Raw genomic sequence first — 20,546 nt, forward strand, 5'->3', positions numbered from 1 at the left:
GAGGTCTTATAAGGTGCTAAGAACATCATGAGTTAAGGGTATGCTTGAGGAACAGGTCATCTGAGTGGGGATGCCGTGTCAATGAAGAGAAACAGTGAGAGAAAGAAGCCAGGTTCTGGAAAGCCAGTAACCATGCTGAACATGCATGGCGTGGGCAGGGAGGACATCTGGGTGTTGCGGAAGTATGTGATGTGATCAAACCTGTACCGTAGGAAGAAAAAAATCAGAACATGATGGAGGGCACATCAGAGGCAGGAAAACTAGTCAGGAAAAACTGCAATGAGGTCAACAGAACAGACACCCGAAATAGTTCACAGATAGAAGCATAGACCTAGAAAAGCATAGTTGGCTGATTTATCAAATCCTACAAGTCATAAACATGGAGTAGGCCTTGCCTCTGGGTCTGTACCTCCCACCTCCTCGGCCAGATGTCCTCATCTATAGTCGTTCCTATTGAATGTGAGATCAACTGACCCCAGAAATGCTCACTGTATTCAAAAGTACCCTTACATGTGTCCTGCCCCATGTACATCTGGTCTGCCAAATGTACTGATAAACCACTCTCTTTCAAGTGTGCCCTGTTCCAAGAAACCTGATAGAATGGATTCAGTTCTCATGATCATGATAGCAATCCATCAGGAAAACATCAGCGGGAATAAAAAACAAAAAAAAACACAAAAAAAACACAAAACAGACAGACTCTCCAAATAACTTACTCATTAATAACCAGATCAGGAGCAAAAACACAGCATGCTTGCACTTGATTGTCTATATGATCTCCACCCCAGGGCAAATGCCATGAGGAACATCCATGAATATTGCAGTAGGGTCATTTGGTCATCCAGGTGTAAGTTCCTGAATCCTGAATTAAGAGAAGTAAAGGTTATGAGGAAACACTCGGTGCTGAAGATCATCTCTTTGGGAACTGCCACAGACCAGAACCCCTAAGAGACAGAGGAAATGAAGTAACACCAAGGGGGCACAGTTCTCCTTTGTCATCCAACATGTCAAGACCAAAGCCTTTGGTGCTTTTTAACAGCATCCGGTACAATATAACTTACTGTCACTTTTTCCCTATTTAAACAATATGAACTAAATAGTAAAACAGAAAGCCCAGAGTTCTGACTTGGTACGTTACACAGTCAAGGAATTTAATTTTAAAAATTCCCCCTGACAGTAACACCTCTTTCCCTCTTGACAGAGTAGAGATGACGGAGGTCAGGTGACTTCATTCTTGTCCTGTCTCTTTTCTGTGTGAACATAAGCTTATTGATTCTCCTCTAGCTGTAAAGTCTGGGCTGACACTAATGTTGACCTCTTATGTCCCATCTACATCAAGTTCCCATAGGGGGACTTTTATCTCATATGATCCTAAAAATGAGACTAATGAAGATTTACATTCAACATATGTTACATAGTTAAGAGTTAAAAATCATTCTACTTTACCTTGAGAAAGGGTCACGACACCGGATTTTTACAGATTTTACAAATAACCTGATTTTTTAAAGTGACACACTGAAGGAAAAGCAACTGAGTTCTTACAAGTACGCATTTTCCCCCCCACTAGACCTGGGTGTAAAAGGAATTTCTGAGTAAGTCCTGTGCCCCTAGTTCTGATATTACACCATCCTGCTTGAAACTGCTCTGAGCAACAGTGTGAAGAAGCTGGGAGGAGCATACAAGTTTTATTATAAACTCTCCACTCCCAGCTTTTCCAGCCTCTCCCCTTGTTAGGCCCCAGAACTGAGGAAGAGAAAGCAGGACGCACAGTGGGAGCTGGCTGACAAACAGCCAGAGCGCTGCGTCTGTTTAAGACCATGCAAAGCTTTATACCTTAGCTGTGTCCTCCCCTGCATCTTACCTGGTATCGCCTTGGCCCATTTCACTGCTGCAATCACTTGCCTCCCGCCTAACATGTTGAGTGTGGTCATGATCCGCCAAGTCGAATCTGGCATTGAGCTATCATACCCTGCGTATAACACCTCGGGTTCGATGACCTCCAGCAGGGACACCAGGTAGGGGTGAGCTGTGGTAATGTTGCAGGAACTACCGTTTTGTTAGCAGGGTTTCAGAAGTTTTCTTGGGACACTCCTGGGGTGGCCTGCTGATTCCTTTTATCTTTTTCTTTGTTTTTCGAGCTGTGGGTGTTTAAAAAATACATACACAGAGTGAGTTTTACTGGGAAGGTCTGGGTGACAGAGTTTATTCAAGAAGTGTTTTAATTTCTGAAACTATTCAGCAATTATAAAGTGAAACAGAAGGGGAAAAAGCAGAGTCAAGAGGAACCCATTTGTATATGAAGCCACGTCATACCGGATACAAATTAAGTGTCTTTGGGGTGCCTGGGTGGCTCAGTCGGTTGAGCATCTGACTTCGGCTCAGGTCATGATCTTGCAGTTTGTGAGTTTGAGCCCCACGTCTGGCTCTGTGCTGACAGCTCGGAGCCTGAAACGGATTCTGTGTCTCCCTCTCTCTCTGCCCCTCCCCCACTCACACTCTGTGTCTCCCTCTCTCTCTCAAAAATAAACAAACATTAAAAAAAATTAAAAATTGGGGCGCCTGGGTGGTTCAGTTGGTTGAGCGTCCGACTTTGGTTCAGGTCATGATCTCCCAGCTTGTGAGTTTGAGCCCTGCGCCGGGCTCTGTGCTGACAGCTCAGAGCCTGGAGCTTGCTTTGGATTCTGTGTCTCCCTCTCTCTGCCACCTAACCCACTGGCATTCTGTCTCTGTCTCTCTCCAAAAATAAATAAACATCATATTAAGTGTCTTTCAATGTTATGTGAAAACAATCTAAAACAAATCACTTACATAGATTCTTATATGAATTAATTTCTCACTCTCACTCCTAAGTGGAAATTCTCATCAGTTTAATAAGGCAAATACTTTTACCAGCAGTTGAAAGAAAAATCCTAAGTTCCTACCAGCAGACTAGAAACTGTGGCTAAAGTTTCATCTACATGATGGTATACATAATGAAGACAGGCATACTAAAACCTAGCATAAATTCCCTTCTCTCAAGATAGTATTAAGATGACCTGCAGATCATATGCTAGAAGCACTATTAATTCAATAGCAGAAAAGTCTGGTTTGTACATTATATGATGGATACTGCTTAGGTCTAAAAACATCTGGGAGATGAAGAAAAGAACTTTATATTTCTTTACATAAATTAGCAGGGGGGGATTTCCCTTTTGTAAGAGATTTATATTGATGACCTGATAAAGCATCTACTTTGATATCATATACAAAGTATATACAAAGTAAAGATATCTTTCCATCTTTGACTTAGTCTGGAATAGTGCAATCAAATTACAATATGGATTCCATAGATTATTTAGTAAACATATACGTACTCTTAAACTTACGTGTTGTATGAAATTACGTGTTTTAGTAACAAATAAGAATTTCTTTTTTGGTGCACCTGCTGCTGAAGGGAACACAGTATTGTTCAACAGGAAGGTCTCAGAGATCCAAGGAAGGGCAATGAATATAATTCATATGAAAGAAGAAATGTACCTGCCTTACTTATCAGGGATACAAAACATTTTTGCTCAGAGAAAAGTAAATACTAATCACCTTTTGAAATAATTAGTAGATTCTTTGCCCTTAAAATGATAGAATGGTCTCATTATTGTGCATTGTGTTGAATATGCTAGTGAGAAATTAGAAATTTTTGTGTCACATCTCAAAACAGAGAAGGGATTGGTGACAGGTCCATTCTTATTTTACCACGCTCTGTGAAACACACTATGGTGTAGTAGTAAACAGCATAAATCTGAAACAATCATGGCTGAGTTTAAACCCTGCTCTGCCATGCAGTATCCTGGGATCTCACAGTTACTCCCTGGGCCTTAGTTTTCCTCTTCTACAAGATGAGGGTAATATTGGTACCTTGCTCTGAGGGTGGTTGAGAATTAAATCAGTTAAGACACGTACAATGCTTAGAACAGGTGGTGGCACACACCAAGTGCTACGGAAGGACTATCATTACCTCAACTGGTGGCAGAATATGGCTTTAGAGTATTCTCAATGTAGACAGTAAAAGTACACAGAGGAGCAGTACAGTTTAAAAAAGCAAGTGCTACAATACATAAGGAAACACGTGAAACAACCAAAGGTTTAGGAAACCCACATTTCAAAATCCTGGCAAGTACTCCATTGAGAAGATAATGACAGAGAACATCCTTTCCCAAATCACACTGAAACAATAAGCTGAAGACCTCAATTAACCACGGCTCAGAACCTACACTCCGGAGAACAGGAGAAAGGACAGTGACAAACTGGTGGATTTTTAAAAATCTTCTGTGCTCAGTTGATAATTTCTTACTGTTTAGCTATTGCCCTAAATGAGAGAACTAAGGCTTTTGAATAAAGCTCAAAATATTGACTAGAGCAAGAATGCGTGCTAATATGTTTTCATAGGACTTTAGCAAGAAGTTGTTAATTGAATTAGTTAAGCAACCACTATTGTCAAGCACTTCGCTAAGATTTCTACTCTATATAATAAAGTTTGACTCCTTGGAATATATAGATTATCAGTCAATTTCTGATCTCTACAGAAGTGTTCAGAAGTCTGTGACAGTTGAAAACTTAGCTTAAGTTTTAAGTTTGGGAACATGTGGGTGGCTCAGCTGGTGAAGCATCCAAACTCTTGATTTTCGCTCACATCATGAATTGAGCCCCACGCTAAGTGTAGAGCCTGCTTACGATTTTCTCACATGTGCTCTCTCTCAAAAAAAAAAAAAAAAAAAAAAAAGGTATGAAATCTGATAATGTCACAAACCTCCTTGCCTGTTAAAGTTCCACCTGACTCTTCATACCCAAAAATAAAACTAGGGCGCCTGGGTGGCTCAGTTGAGCGTCTGACTCTTGGTTTTGGCTCAGGTCATGATCTCGGATTAGTGGGGATCGAGCCCATGTGGGGCTCCGCATAGGCTCTGTGGAGCCTGCTTGGGATTCCTGTCCCTCTCTGTCTACCCTTTCCCTGGTCACACTAGCTTTCAAAATGGATAAACTTAAAAAAAAAAAAAAAGACACTATATTTGGAATGATTACGATATACTTTAAAATGAAGTTAAGAAAACATTAAGGATTACCCTTAAAAACTTATCTGTACTCAAATGCCAGGAACTTTAAGCACTGAAGAAGGCCTGCTTTATAGCAAATCTTGAGATTACTTGTATAGGAACAACAGTACCAAATACACCACTTCTGGTATTAAGTTACATTTACGAATTTCATCTTTTTTGCTACTGAAGTGCTATGAAAAAGTGAAGATGATGCTGTGTATGTGAGTTGAGGAATTTAGACTCTTCATAGCCATACCCATGAATCTACTTCATATTTAAAAACAGGTGCACACAATGGCTTGTGCAGATCGTGCCAATGGTCAGTCCCTCTTTTACCAAAAGAGCCACATACTTGCTGTTCTCCCTCCAACATCGCAGTGTGTTATTTGATTACTTCTACAGTCATTCAATTGGGTCCCTCTCTCTCTGAGATCAGTCTTTCTAAATGTGAATCTGATTGTGTCCCACTTTGGTTTTACATAACTGCTTCTAACTCAGCTTTTCTAGATTGAATCTTGCTTCTTCCAAGGAACCGTTCTCAGCTTTCCAGGACAGAAGGAGGTGACCCTCCTCTTGCTCCTGCTCCAGTTCCTTCTGTAGTGTGCCACACCATTTTGTGATGGACTCTGCAATCTAAGTCGACAGTGACTCCTTAAAACAGGCACCACTTTATTTGACTGATGTGCACCGCCTGCCTCCTTGGCAGGTTTGAGCAGGAAAGTGCTACTGTCACAGCAAATACGAAGCACATGTGTGATTCTGGCACCACCACTACCTTCATGGAGTTTGCCCTGTCAACTAAAGGGAGAATTCCAAACATTTTTCAAAGGGAAGTTTTCAAATGCTGAGACCAATGTTAATCATACAACTTTATATAAACAGGGCTATGAAACTCAAACTTACAACTAGCTTCGGGTTTCTTCTTTTTTTTTTTTTTTTTTTTTTTTTAATTTTTTTTTTTCAACGTTTATTTATTTTTGGGACAGAGAGAGACAGAGCATGAACGGGGGAGGGGCAGAGAGAGAGGGAGACACAGAATCGGAAACAGGCTCCAGGCTCTGAGCCATCAGCCCAGAGCCCGACGCGGGGCTCGAACTCACGGACCGCGAGATCGTGACCTGGCTGAAGTCGGACGCTTAACCGACTGCGCCACCCAGGCGCCCCTTCGGGTTTCTTCTTTACTTGAAAAACAAAACAAACAAAACCCATCCAACACCTCCTTGAGGAGTTTCCCTCAGCCCAGGCAGGTTTATCATCTACCTGCATCTGTCTAGCTATAGAGCCAAGTAAAAGGTAAATGATACAAAACGCACACGTAAGTACATCTGACAGAGAAACATTTTCAACTCTAGGGAACAGTTTTGAGGCCGAAGAAAGGGAGGAGAGAAAGCTGTAAGTAATGTTGCTTCACGTGTTTAAGTTTCATTTTTTTACCTAATTTACTTGCTCAGTGGACAGTCTGGCTATAATGAATTCCCTGTGTGTAGTACGAGCTGGGAAAAAACTCAAGTGGAATATGAAATATTCACAAAAATCCTACTTAATAAAGCAGTAATATAAAATGATGTTAGCCAAGCACATATATATTGCAACGACTAAATTATTACTTTGCTCACTTATATCTTAAAAGGAAAATGACGAATTTTTATATGATGCAGAGACATTTCCTTTCAGGCGTTTACATTACCTTCCAGGTTCATTCCAGCCTGAAGACATTTTCGATAGCGGCATGCTGGACAGTTTTTTCTTCGAATCTTATCAATGATACAATCATTTCTTCCAGCACAAAGATAATTGTGTTGTCCTAGACAGAAAACAAAGGCACTGTTAAAATTTCCCAGGTTATAAGGGATCTTTTTATGGTGAGACTCATTGCCCTTTTGTTTTGGGCTGACCACGGGCAGGGACCACAGGCAGTGATGAAGAAAGATGTACTTGCTTCCACTCCCATTACAGAGTTGTGAGGTCACCTTAAAAATGTCTCTTTCTTATTTCCGCTCAACAAATAAACATAGTTCATGAAAAATACTGCAGTATCCATTAGAGAAACATGCACAGATTGTTAAGTGCAGCATCTCCTATGTTTTCACAAACTGAACACCGCCATGTAATCGGCTCTCTGGTCAGAAGAACAGTACCCACCAGTAGTCTTCTAGGCCCTTTCCAGTCACTAACCCTCCTCCAAGGTAACCCTGTTCTGCATTACAGGAGAAAACTGTTTAAAGTACAGTTTGACAGAGAGGATGTCTGAAGTCACTATTCATTATGACTTCTGACTTAATGCTAAGGAAGGTTAAACAAAGAGGAAACTGCTTTCAAATACTCAAAGAACCCCACACGGAAAATGACTTTCCCTCAACATTATGCCACCATATGCAAATGGAGCGTGCTCCCCCTTCAAGTCTAAGTGACAAGGAACAAACTTCATCTTGAATGTTAAGACTGCCAACAACTAGTTAGGGAAATCACACACCTGGCAAACTAACTACCGTATATAGATCTCACAGATATTTGTTCATTACGTCACATGCACTGTAGAATGTAAGTGTTTAAATCCACCACCGACTCCAAATATTAGACTGTCACTGTCCATACAATCTTCTGGCACCTAGTATTTAATAATGCGTGGTAAGAGGTACAAAGTGCAGTTTTCACCTGGCAAAAAAAAACTAAAATGGAAAGACTGATACCCTTACCCACCCCAAAAAGCGCATTCTTGTAGTTTTCTCTTAATCTGGCTATTGAGTGTCAAAGAAAATATCGCAGGATCTGCTGGCCCGGCAGAAACTGAAAAGAACCTCCTGCACAACACCACTGTGGCTATGCACAGGACCACAACAGGGCATTTCTCTTCTCAAACAGAAATCGCATTCAGAGAAAAGAGAAAAATCATCAGCTCACTAGGTTGAATGTATCTTGTTCTGATTTCTGGGAAAAGATCCCTTCTGCACAGGACTGCCTACTACTTGGATGGAAACAAACCATATTCCCTTCTTCATAAGAGGATAAATCTCAGTGCTATGAGGCGTGCATTTTGAGTAGATGGTTAACTATATCAGGTTCAGTTCTTTGTGAGGAGTAGGCCACCGGGCTGACCGATGGCCTACAGTTGAGCTTTGTTCCAGAGCTGCTCCGCTCCCCAATGCCCAATGTCTTATACCAGCTGTCACCGCCCCTGGAATCCCAGCTCTACCACTTGAACTCTCAGCCTCAGTTTCCTTGATCAAATAGGATCAGAACAGCATTTAAGAGCTCACAGAGCCCTTAATTCAATGGTATGATGTACATAAAACATAATGCTTGGTCTATGGGACATTAAAGGTAATGGATGCCTATCATCATTATGACCCACCAACAAAGATTACATGTACTTTTGTGTACAGGGGATATAAGTAAAAGGGACTTGGTGGAAGGGGGGACATCACTGAACTAGTATACATGAAAAGACATGAAGCTACCCAAAGTTTTCTTCTGTATGTAGAGAAGTGACTCCCAGAATACAGACTTAAAAAAACTCAAGGTATCTATCCTTGATCTGGGTTGTATGGATAAAACTTCTTAAAAATTGTTGAAATGTTCAGGTATTTTATCCTATGCCAATTTGGGGGGGAGTAACCTAGTATTTCCAGCAGGTGCCAAAAATGGACTGCTAAGTATGATACAGACTTTAGAAACTACATCTCTGTAATGAAAACATCTCCATCCTGTGTAGAGAGGAAAAGTAGAACTGCTCCGAGTTAGGTTGTCAAAGGATTACAGAATTTTAGAGCTGGAAGGGACGTTGGAGAAAATGAAAGTCCAAATATAGGATTTACTTAACATAGTTCACAGTTAAACCTTCCCCTACTAATTATGTAATTGTTAACTGAAATACTTAAACGCTAAATAAACATTTTGAAATGGGACAGCTCATATTCTATGAAATTTTTACCTAAAAACAAGCATAAGAATTAATTCTAAAGCAGGGGGAAGCCCTGAGGGCATATGGCCTGCAGTGGTATTTTATTGGGGAGTTAGGTTTAGCTTTTTTCCTTTTTTTTTTTTTTACTTTTCTTTTTTACCTTTTAAAGGGTATTGAAAGCTTTCAAAGTAAGCTTGCACTCTCTAACCTTCCTTGCCCCAAATGTCTTCTATTTGCCAGAAGGACACATACTTTACATTTATAGTCCTGTTTTAAAGAATTTTTCATTCTCCTCCATTTTAATTAAAATATTTTTTTTTCTTCTAAGGTTCCACAGTCTCTTTCTGAATTTCACTTGCAGAAATTAATTTGCCAGTATTATTATATATTGGATTACCTCTATCACTGCATTTATATCATGGAGATAACTCAGGACTTAAAGTGCTGAGACAGGGGCACCTGGGTGGCTCAGTCATTTAAGCATCTGACTTCGGCTCAGGTCATGATCTTGCAGTTCATGGGTTTGAGCCCCACGTCTGGCTCTGTGCTGACAGCTCGGAACCTGGAGTCTGCTTCAGCTTCTGTGTCTCCCCCTCTCTCTACCCCTCCCCTGCTCCCATTCTGTCTCTCTCTCTCTCCTCCTCCTCTCAGAAATAAACAAAAACATTTAAAATAAAGTGCTGAAGTAAAGTGCAGACAAGAAAAAGCTTCATTCTCTTGGGTCCGTGGTGAATAAGGTCTACTTTGTTAGAGGCAGTAGAGTGTGCAGGGGTGGGCTTTCCTTAGCACTACTCAACAGTTGGGGGCTCCTACCTGGTCAAAGCCTGCCTCCCTGTGCTCCATGTGGGGTAACAGGAGGAGTTTTAGTTTGCTCATGGATTAAAAAGTAATCCAAACAAAAGAAAATGACTCATCTAACTCTTAAGGATATGCAAACAGAACTTGAGGCAAATAATAATAATCTTTCTCATACTGTGGATGGATAATTACACTTCTTTAAAAATTAACATACTCAGAGCTTTAGGTAATCCATTCATGTGACACCACCTTCAAACAGCTTTATAAATAACTAAAGTACATGATTTTTTCCCAAGAGGATTTTAGAGTAATTTCCAACACTAATTTGCTATGGAATGAATTTCTCTTTAAGGAGTTGATGTGACTGCCCTTGTCAGCAGACTGAATCTATAACCAGGGTACAGTTTTTATTAGTATTCATATAGTGAAATCAGCTTCTCTACATTACCTTCTTTCTCGATCTCCTCAGGCTGTTTATCACTTGCTTCTTACTACCACCTCTTTCCTGGAAACTTTGAACTCCTCTCTCACTTCAAGCAGACCGTGACCACCCAGAGGGTGGGGACCACATCTTATGTGGACTTGATACCACTTAGCACAGTGCCTGGCTCAACAGGAAGAGAAACCCACCCAGATTTTCCCCTCACAGTTCTTACTGACCTTCATTTTTTGTCAGACTGGAATAGTTGGTGGTTTTAAAACCAACTACTTCATGAGAGTTAAAGCCCATGATTCTCATACAGTGAACATTAGGTTTGGGCAGTAACGTAACACCATTTCCCATGAAAACCAACTACTTCATGAGAGTTAAAGCCCATGATTCTCATACAGTGAACATTAGGTTTGGGCAGTAACGTAACACCATTTCCCATGACAGCACTTTCTTACTGTTACCTTCTGTTATCTGACCAAACTCCCTCTCCTTAATTTATACTTTTCTATTTTATTCTAGTTCTGCTTGTGTTGTTGTTTTATTCAAGTTAGTTAACATACAGTGTAGTCCTGGATTCAGGAGTAGAACCCAGTGATTCATCACTTACGTGTAACACCCGGTACTCATCTCAACAAGTGTCCTCCTTAATGCCCATCACACATTTAGCCCATCCCCCCACCCACCTTCCCTCCGGCAACCCTCAGTTGGTTCTCTGTATTTAAGAGTCTCTTATGCTTTTTGTGTGGCTTTTTAAAATCTCTCCATTTAGAAGGCCTCCGAGCCAACCCCCCGCACCTGACTTTACTGACTTCCAGCCTTAATGGGGTTCGCATATACCAGAAACTTCACAATCCACCTTGAGAGACAAGAACCAAGTAGAGGAAAAATAAAACTCTTCAAAACACACACTACCTTCCACTGCTCTTTTGAAGAATACTTTACAGCTTCCACAAGTCAAGACCCCGTAGTGACACCCCGAAGCTTCATCAGAGCACACAAGGCAGAGTTTGGGAGGTGGTCCCGTTGCCGCTGCAGAGCTGGATGGAGGAGAGCTTACATCTGGTCTCATTCCAGGGCTGAAGGAGGAGAGAAAGCAGTGTCAGGATCCACTGTCATGACCTTCAAAGAAACATCGAACTACAGCTCTCTTACCTCCTCACTCCCTAGGGAGCATGTTCACACTGAACTCTGGCTTCAAGTACTAGCAAGCATTACAACAGTCTATTCAAATATTTTCAAATCATGTTTTAATCTTCTTTTAGACAAAATTAAGAGTGAGGTAACTTTAAAAAAAAATTTTTTTAAATATTTATTTTTGCGGGGGGGGGGGGAGAGATAGAAGCAGAGTGCGAGTGGGGGAGGGGCAGAGAGAGAGGGAGACACAGAATCCAAAGCAGGCTCCAGGCTCCAAGCCGTCAGCACAGACCCCGATGCGGGACTTGAACCCACGAACTGTGACATCATGACCTGAGCAGAAGTCAGACGCTTAACTGACTGAGCCACCCAGGCACCCCAAGAGTGAGGTAATTTCCTTTTAAGCATTCCCTAAAAAGAATGATGAATACATGCTTCACTTTGAAACTGTCATCTGTAGTTGCGTAGCATTTGTTTACATTCATGATCACCTTTATAAAGGGGTCGCTTCCATATCATTCACCATTTGTAAGTGAACCACTGACGAGTTTGGCTAAACGGATAGTAGTGCAACTACCACCAGGATCCAGAGATAGTATAGACATCTGTCACCTCAAGAAGATGCGTCCTACCCCTTTAATTGTTTGGGACATCGAGTTAATTTTTGTCATTTTAAGACCTTGTACAGGCCTCTCTCTAAACTCAGTGTCTAAATTCAGTCAATCCACATCCTCCGCTAGAGTCAAAACTTCATAGAGTATTCGAGTTTGGGCCTACGTCTCTCAATCCCAGTGCTGTCAGGTTTCTCATTATGGCCTACAAAGACTGATGCGAAACATCACTGTCTGTCACCTTCCTGTGTGGCTCACATCAAGAACGGAAAGGGCAGTGGGCTTTCAACAGGAAGGAGCATTCTGTCCTCTGCACCGAGGCCGGGTGTGGCCTCAAGAAAAGGACAGGAATCTGCTTCTCCTACCCCATCTCGTGGTTCATTTTGCAGACTTCTCACCACAGTGAGTGCTGTTGTTCATTTTGCAGACTTCTCACCACAGTGAGTGCTGTTGTTGTGTCTCTAAAGATACTCTAGGCCCTAATTTGTTTTGAAACCTTTCAGCAAGCCCAAAAGCTCCCCTAAATCCTGTCCTCGGATGAAGCTACTGCACCTTGCCAGTCTTCCATTCGAGAGGCTTTGTCAGGTGGACGGTGTTGCCATCACCCCAGTTCTGGGAACAGGCCTCAGGGTTTTACATGTTTTCTGAACATGGCCACAAAGTTCTGGATGCTTCCGTATCACAAGGTGCTGGTTCCCTGCTAGGTGGGGGACAGCAGACGATGGGAGAGGACAGACTGAAATGACCGTGCTGCAGGTCTGGCGTGAGCCACCCGTGATGAATGGAAGCTTGTGACTAACGCGGAGGAGCTGCTCTAGGCAGTATTTTTACAGAAAGGTAGGAAGGACTTGGTGTGAGTGAACACAGCGATGTGTCAGGGAAGCAAAAACTTCCTTGGCTTGTGGCCTGAAGATGCGCCTATTCCTGCTCAGCCCATCTCTGTCATCTGACATCTATTTTTAGGGACCAACCAGTTGTTTATGGAAAATGAGTATAATATTTAAAGATCTGAAAGGTTACTTCTGAAATGCTTCCTCAACCAATTATATATATATATATTTATATACAATACACACAAAAACATAGGCATATGTAAGTGTTTAAAAATTTTTTAAAGTGGTACTTTGTAGTAAAGGCATACCTCACTGATACTACAGGTTTGGTTCCAGACCACAGACAGCAATAAAGTGAATATCGCAATAAAGCAAGTCAAATGACTTTTTTGGTTTCCCAGTGCACATAAAAGTTATATTTACACTGCTTTGCAGTCTGTTAAAGTCTGTAAGAGCTTTATATTTAAAAAAGAATGTGTATACCTTAGTCTAAAAATACTTCATCTGTGTTTTCAGCGAGTCGGAAATCACAGTAACAATAATGAAAAAATATGAAATACCAAGAGAATTACCAAAATGTGACACAGACACACACATAATGAGCAGATGCTGTTAGAAAAATGGTGCTGACAGGCTTGCTTGAATTAGGGTTGGCACAAACCTTCAGTTGGTAAAAAATGCAAAGTGCAATAAAGGAAAGCACCATAAAACTAGGTGTGCCTGGACTTTGTAGCTGTGAAAACACTTTCGTGAGTAAAATCTCGTCTAGCCGCTCACCAGCCCCGTGACAAGATGGTATCACCTCCAGATGAGGCCAACGCAGTAAGAGGAGGGTGATCGGGGGGGTCTATTTGCAGTCAAACTGACGTGCTTCAGATCCCTGCTCTCCCCATGGAAAGTCTGTGTGACCCTGGGTTGCTGTCTACCACTTTGAGCCTCAGTTTCCTCATGAGTGGGAAGGACATCATCTGTGTGTGTGCTGTGAAAACAGGAGAACACACAAAATGTAGCATGTAGTTCCTGCATAGAACAAACACCCAATACATGTTCCTCCTTTCCTATTTCAGAAAAACTAGAGATTTTATGAGACAGCATTATGTAAGTAGAAAGTTAGTATTCAGTCTGAAACCCAGGATGGTAATCACAAATTCTAGCTTATAAATGAGAGCATTGGCAAAACGCATTCAGGCCACTCAACCATGAGCTACAGATGGCAACAGGGAAAGCTAGGAACCAATGGATGGATACAAGTGTAGCTGAGCATCTGTAATTTAAGTCAGCCTTTTGAAATCCCTTCAGTCATTCCAGGCTCCATCAGATAAGAACGGAGTACATGGAAAACTGCCAAGTATACCACAGACATCGGTGGGAAAAAATCCATTTCTGTCACACAAACACGAGGACTAGGATAGCCTAGGACGAACACCATTGGGGAACACGGATGAGTACAGCACAGTTTACAACCGCAAATGTGACCCTGTGCTACTGCTGAAGGGCTACAGGCCAACCAAACTGCTAGAACTACAAGGAAAATCATATGGAATCACCATCTTTTAATATGGATACATGGCAAACACATGACAGAAAGAAAGAGAAAGCACACAGGAATGAGAGTGTATATGACATCTCCTTGAATGGAAAAGCTTAAAAGTCTGGGTTCTTTGATCAGTGTGTGCGGATGGCTGTGCCAAACTTGGAAGACAGTAAGAGGTTCCATTATGAACTGACCATATCCACGGTGAGTGGAGACTCATAGGAACAAAATGCCTTGCTCCAAGTGAACACTCAAATGCTGTTCCCCACTTAGAGTGGACAGCGTGCTAAACACCAGCTTATTCCTGAGGCGACGGAGTTTCCGTGAGAGTTGAGAAAGAAAAAACAGACAAAAAACAACGCGTTCAAAGCTGGGTTTTTCTGTCGAGTTCTACAAGAAAAGCAAGTGCTGAGAGGGGGCTCCCGGACGGATAGTCATGGATGGACTGTGAGAATTCATCCCACCCCTCGAGGAGCTTATAAAATGTACAGGTAAATGACATCCTTTCATTTAGCACGTGCTCACGAATCCGGATTGTCAGGTGTTGTGACGACACAGAAGTCATTTCATGTATGTAAGTCTTATTATGCGTGGAATACATCACTGAAATAACGAACCTTGAAACTCTTGCCAATATTTTTTACCTGCCTCCTGTGACATGGGACCACCTGGAGGATCTCAGGTGAAGGCAAGTGCCATAAATACCCTTCCCTCTGAGCCAGCTGAGGGTTAATGATCCTCCAAGAGCTTGAGTTCAGGTAAATGTAGATATTCTTTGTGATTCTACCCCAAAATAAAACATTCTGGTTTTTTAAAGGTCAGTACTGCAGTGCAGAATCTGAAACCCTATCAGGGAACTTTTTGAAACACTGTTACATTGAAATCCATCTGTCTGTCTTGCGCTTCGAATGGTCCTTTTACCCGTGCATGATTTTGTACTATCCTGCATTAGTCATTTGGAAAATATTGGCTCACTGAGTTGGGCAGATTTTCTAAATGTTGACCAGTCCATTATACAATTTAACAGTCACATCTATGAAGCTCATAGTGGCAGACATAAGTCTTTCAAAGTTCTAAACTGTCTTCCTTGAAGTGATAAGCTCACTTCAATCATTTTTGAGATAACATCTGGCAAACACCAAAGGCTAAAAACCATAGTTTATCCATGGTATGTCATGAAAAAGGTGGCTTGTTCAATGTGCAACATAAACAGTCTTACACCTACTCCTCTTTGACAGAAACCTAAATGCTATGTGCAGCGTAAGTACGTAATAAGCTTCAAGCATCTTCCCATTTTGTCACACAGATAGTAAAAGGACATTGTCAAAGGTGGAGATTTAAAAGAATATTTTGCTTCCTCAAGGATATCCTTTTTTTAAAAAAAAAACAAACTTTTTTTAAAGTGGAGAGAGAGAGAGAGAGAGAGAGAGGGAGGATTGAGAGAGAGAGAGAGAGAGAGAGAGAGAGAGAGAATATATCCCCAAGCAGGATCCTTGCTGTCAGCACAGAGCCTGACACAGGGCTCAAATCCACGAACCATGAGACCTTGACCTGAACAGAAACCAAGAGTCAGATGCTCAACTGACTAAGCCACACAGGAATCCCTCAAAGATATTCTTAAGTGGAATTGGCTTTCCTTAACTTGGGAGTGCAAGGCAGTGAGTACACTTACTACTGTACCCTATGAGGCCAGCAGTTTTACTCATCATTACTTTTGTACCATCTCTGCAAATGCCAACACAGTGAGAAAGGCAAATGAAGACTGTATATTTTTATTAATGTACTTCTGAAAGGGTCCTGGGGACACCCAAGTGTCCATGGACTACATTCTGAGAATTGCTGTTACAGAGAATAGTAAGGACTCTAAGTCAGGCAGGCTAGAATTCATAACCTAACTGCAGTGTAGTAGCTTGGTGACCTTTTAATCTCTCTAAATCTCAATTGCCCTATTTCTAAATGGGGACTGTAATGTACCTGGCAAGATGATACAGTATTGCTTAGTAGAGGCTTTCTCCCAAAGACAAAGAAGCAGAGATGATAAACATTACAAATCCAAATGGTGCTGTTGGTTTAGCCTCCAAGTTAAGTGAATTAAATCAATGAAATGCAAGGAACCCATTTGGGAGAAAACAAAACAAAACAAAACAAAACAAAACAAAGCAAAAAGGGTATCACCTCAGAAAACAAGTATAATTAACATGGGGAAAAATCCTGAAAATAAAACTGGATTAATTTTTATCAAGTACACATGGAACAGGTGTTTTCTCATTGGCCAAATATTGTAAACCAGTGGTTCTTTGCTCCTGGGGAAGAGGGGTGTGTGTAGGTGGGTGGGGGGAACACTTGGTAATGGGTGGAGACATCTGTGATTGTCAAACTGAGGAAATGCTGCTGACAGCTAATGACAAAAGACTGGAGTGCTGGTCCACCCACATGCCATGGGTACACAGGACAATCCCCCACAACAAAGAGTTACCCAGAGTTGACTGTCAATAATGCTGAGGTTAAGAACCCTTGCTATACACATAAAGCTTTAGGCAACACAGAGAAGAAAACAATCCAACAAGGTCCAGAAACAGATTTTAAAACCTTTGAACTATCTTTAAAGGGAGCAAGTGTCCTACTGAAACAGGCTTAAATATTCTTTGATTCAAGATGAGTCCAAAAAGAGATTCAAAACAGAGCTGACACCAGGGACTACAGAGGTCTAGTGATTACTTTGAGTCAGTAATGTATTTGTCCCTCTAGGGCTAGCCTGAAAATGTGGTTTTTACACATTAAAATCACCTCCATTTTTCTTATCTTTTTTCATTAGGCAAAATGTAAATACTCAGCTGCACACACCAGGTGATTATGTTTTCTGACTGTCCATTTATCCCTGCATTAGCTAAAGGATTACTGATTTGTCTGATAATAAGCTATGGAATAGTTTTTAAATCAAACAGAAAAATACTCTGAGGCAAGGCTTTCGTGATATTTCTGTTAAACGGTTCTACCAGAACACATGTTCTTGAAGAAGTCAAAGAAACACCGATTATTCTCTTTGCTTTGCATTTGTTCAGAGAGGTTTCTAACTTGTTTTAGCTTTAGGTGCATATTAAGACAGTTCCCCCAAACCGTGCATCATTTATCCTCACTCATCTTAGGGAGAAGGTTAGACAACACAAACTCTAATAAGACAGGAACATTTTCAGTAAAGGGTAAATGAAGGAGGAAATGCCTTTTTCACATCTCTGAGACACCAAGGGCCTGCCACCTAATGTCTCTGGGCTTAGTTTCTGTCTGTAAAACGAAGGTCTTCCATCAATAGACTCCAAGAACTTGTCCACATTTCCCAAGGTGGCACAGGGGGTATAGGCAGGGAAGAATACATCTGGGCCTCTAAAAGGCTTCTTTGGTCCTGTGTATTTATTTCTATGAAGAGAGAACATGGTCACCTTATCTGAACTTGTTTTGTATAGTCTGATCTAACATGTTTCACAGAAGAAATGTATTTCTTTCTCTTTGGAAGGATCAGTCCTCAGTCTGGTCACTGTATTAGCTAACTTGAGACCTTAGGCTGCAAGTCCTCTGCTCTGTTTGCTCAGACCTGCATTAGGGGACATGAATTTTAACAAGTACTGATGCTGTGGAGTGAGGATGTGTGTTCCTCACTTCTTGAAAGCACACAAGGATAATTATGGTTTGATACACACGGAGTTAGGAATGCCACATCTTTCAGGAATACAAGAACATGTCTGAGACAATGGTACGCTCACTACCTTCTTCTAATGTATGTCCCACTATATATCTAGGGGTGAAACTGATGGCTGTGGAGCTGTGGTTCTGAGCTCAAATCTCACCTGTAATGTTTTTCCGTCTTTTCAAGACTTGATTTTTCACAGACGTTGATCCAGTAGGTATCCTCCGTGGCAAGTCCATAGGTGAACGCCATTGTTATTACAATTATTTGTGACCCCACGTAAGCTTGAGTTTAAGCTGGTACCAGCATCTTTGGGAACTGTCTCGGGTTTCAGTAATGTATGTCTAGCTTGCAAGATTAAGTAGACTTTATCAGCTACGGTCTACCTGGGGTTTGTAGTTTAATTTAGAATTGTGGCAAACTGATGATTTGTATTTGTCTTCATTTTACATTAGTTTTAAGTATTTTTGATTATGGAATTTTTGATTATGGAATCTGGGGTTGCAATGATATATAACGAAAGGGAGCAAATTCCCTGTGCGTGCTTCCAATCAGGATCTGCAAATCCAGATTTTTGTCCAAGTAAGGGTTGCCAAATAGAGGGAAATAGGGAAAAACAGCTGCCTTAAAATTGTGCAACAGTGTATTGTTGGACTAAATTTTCAAATGATCCACAAATTCATACTTATCTCATTCTGTACAATGAACACAATTCCTAAATCCTTACAAAGATGTTTTGTAAAATCACACAAATTCAGAGCAGCTGGGTCCTTATTCAACGTTATATTAGTATAAAGGAAGCAACAAAACACTCAGAACCAACCTCAATTTGATCTATGGCCACACACTTCCTCCCTGACCTCAGCCAAAAGTCAAGGATTGATTCTTCAATTCTCAGGTTCTTTTATTACTGTGAAAACTTCTTGGTTTCTCTGTCATGCCCGTCTACCCGATGAGAGGTTTTTTGGTTTTTTGTTTTTTGGCTGTATGCATTTCCCTTGGGTTTTGGTGATGATGCTCTCACTTCACACCCTGGTTTCTAAACATCCACTGAAATAGCTTAGAGGAATAATTCTAAGTATTGAATTAATAGCAAAAAGAATGGGAAACTTATCTCCTGAAGAGGATGGAAGACAGAAGAAGTCTTATCAGGCAGGCAGACGGAAACTTTAAGACGAGAGGTTCTTAGGAGGGGACACAAAACACTCCCATCATAGTAATGACTACAGGGTACACTAGTTAAGTGATATTTTAATTCTACATGCCAAACTCCATGGCTAGGAACTTTAATAAATACATGACCTCTAATAATCCTTCCTCCTAGTCCATTTTACGGATGACAGTTAAACCATTTGTCTGCCCATAGTCACATGAGCAAAACCTGGATGTGAATTCAGCATTGCCTTATTCCAAAACCTGTGTTCCTTACCTTCCTAACTGTGCTGCCTGTCAGGGACCTGCAGGGTAATATCCATTCAAGCTTGACACAATTTTTAAAACTTGTGTGAGTCATCAAGTAGATCGTCTTGAGGTAGGGTTAAACTTTAAAAATAATTTCTGATTTTCTTTCTTCTATCATTACTATCACAGTAGAATAGAAATTGCCTATAATTAAGACATTCGAGGGGCAGGAGGAGTAGGGGATCCTGGTCTCATGTCCTCCCTTGGACACACCAAAGTGTGCACCTACAAGTGGAACAAGTATCTCAGAGTGAACTAAAGACAAGCAGAAAAGATCATACCCAACTAAGGATGGGAGCCAAAGTGAGATATATAGGAGGTGCAGACACAGTTTAGTCAGGACCTGCATGCTTAGTGGGGAGGCCCACAAGTGGGAGGGAAATCACAACCACAGAGGCCTCACTGACGAAGGAGGGGTGTGAGCCCCACACCAGTCTCCACTGCTCAGGCGAATGGCACCAATAATAACAAGCTTTGAAAAGCAATGGGGTTTATAGCCAAGGGAACCAGAGGACAGTAGGAAATAGAGACTCCACTCTTTTTTTTTTTTTTTTATAAAGTGTTTATCTATTTATTTATTTATTTATTTATTTTGAAAGAGAGAGCATGTGTATAGGGGAGGGGACAGAGAGAAAAGGAGAGAGAGAATCCCAAGCAAGCTCTGCAGCATGTAGCCCAATGCAGGGCTCCAACACACAAACCGTTGAGATCATGACCTGAGCTAAAATCAAGAGTTGGACCCTTAACTGACTGAGCCACCCAGGCGCGCCTAGGGACTCCACTCTTAAAGAGCATGTGTGCATTCTCACTTGTGTGGAAGCCCAGTGCAGAGGCAGCAGTTTGAAAAGCACCTGGGTTACATGTGAAGGAAGTACTTTCACTAATGGCTGGGGTGTGTGCCAGAGACACAGGGATCACTTGGAGCATTCCCCAGGGACAGTGGCCCTGGTGGGCACCATTTTGTTCTTGTCAATTCTACCCACCTGGACCAGCATTGGTGGGCACCATTTCTAATACTTTCTATCTATCGTGCTAGCACCATAACTAGCACCTATGTTATACCCCAGTGTTTCTGGGGAAACATAGCCCC

General features: G+C 41.4%; 1 protein-coding gene across 1 annotated transcript in view; it reads right to left on the reverse strand.

Annotated features, from left to right (window-relative positions):
- NR3C1 (nuclear receptor subfamily 3 group C member 1) overlaps positions 1 to 20,546 on the reverse strand; it is a 116,661-nt gene that overhangs the window by 17,539 nt on the left and 78,576 nt on the right. The window contains 7 exon segments of the mRNA XM_030320559.1: positions 717 to 742; positions 744 to 862; positions 1,862 to 2,014; positions 2,017 to 2,109; positions 2,112 to 2,138; positions 6,757 to 6,873; positions 11,114 to 11,277. Coding sequence (XP_030176419.1) covers positions 717 to 742; positions 744 to 862; positions 1,862 to 2,014; positions 2,017 to 2,109; positions 2,112 to 2,138; positions 6,757 to 6,873; positions 11,114 to 11,277 — 699 coding nt within the window.

Source organism: Lynx canadensis, chromosome A1 (genome assembly GCF_007474595.2).
Source record: "Lynx canadensis isolate LIC74 chromosome A1, mLynCan4.pri.v2, whole genome shotgun sequence".
NCBI lineage: Eukaryota > Metazoa > Chordata > Mammalia > Carnivora > Felidae > Lynx > Lynx canadensis.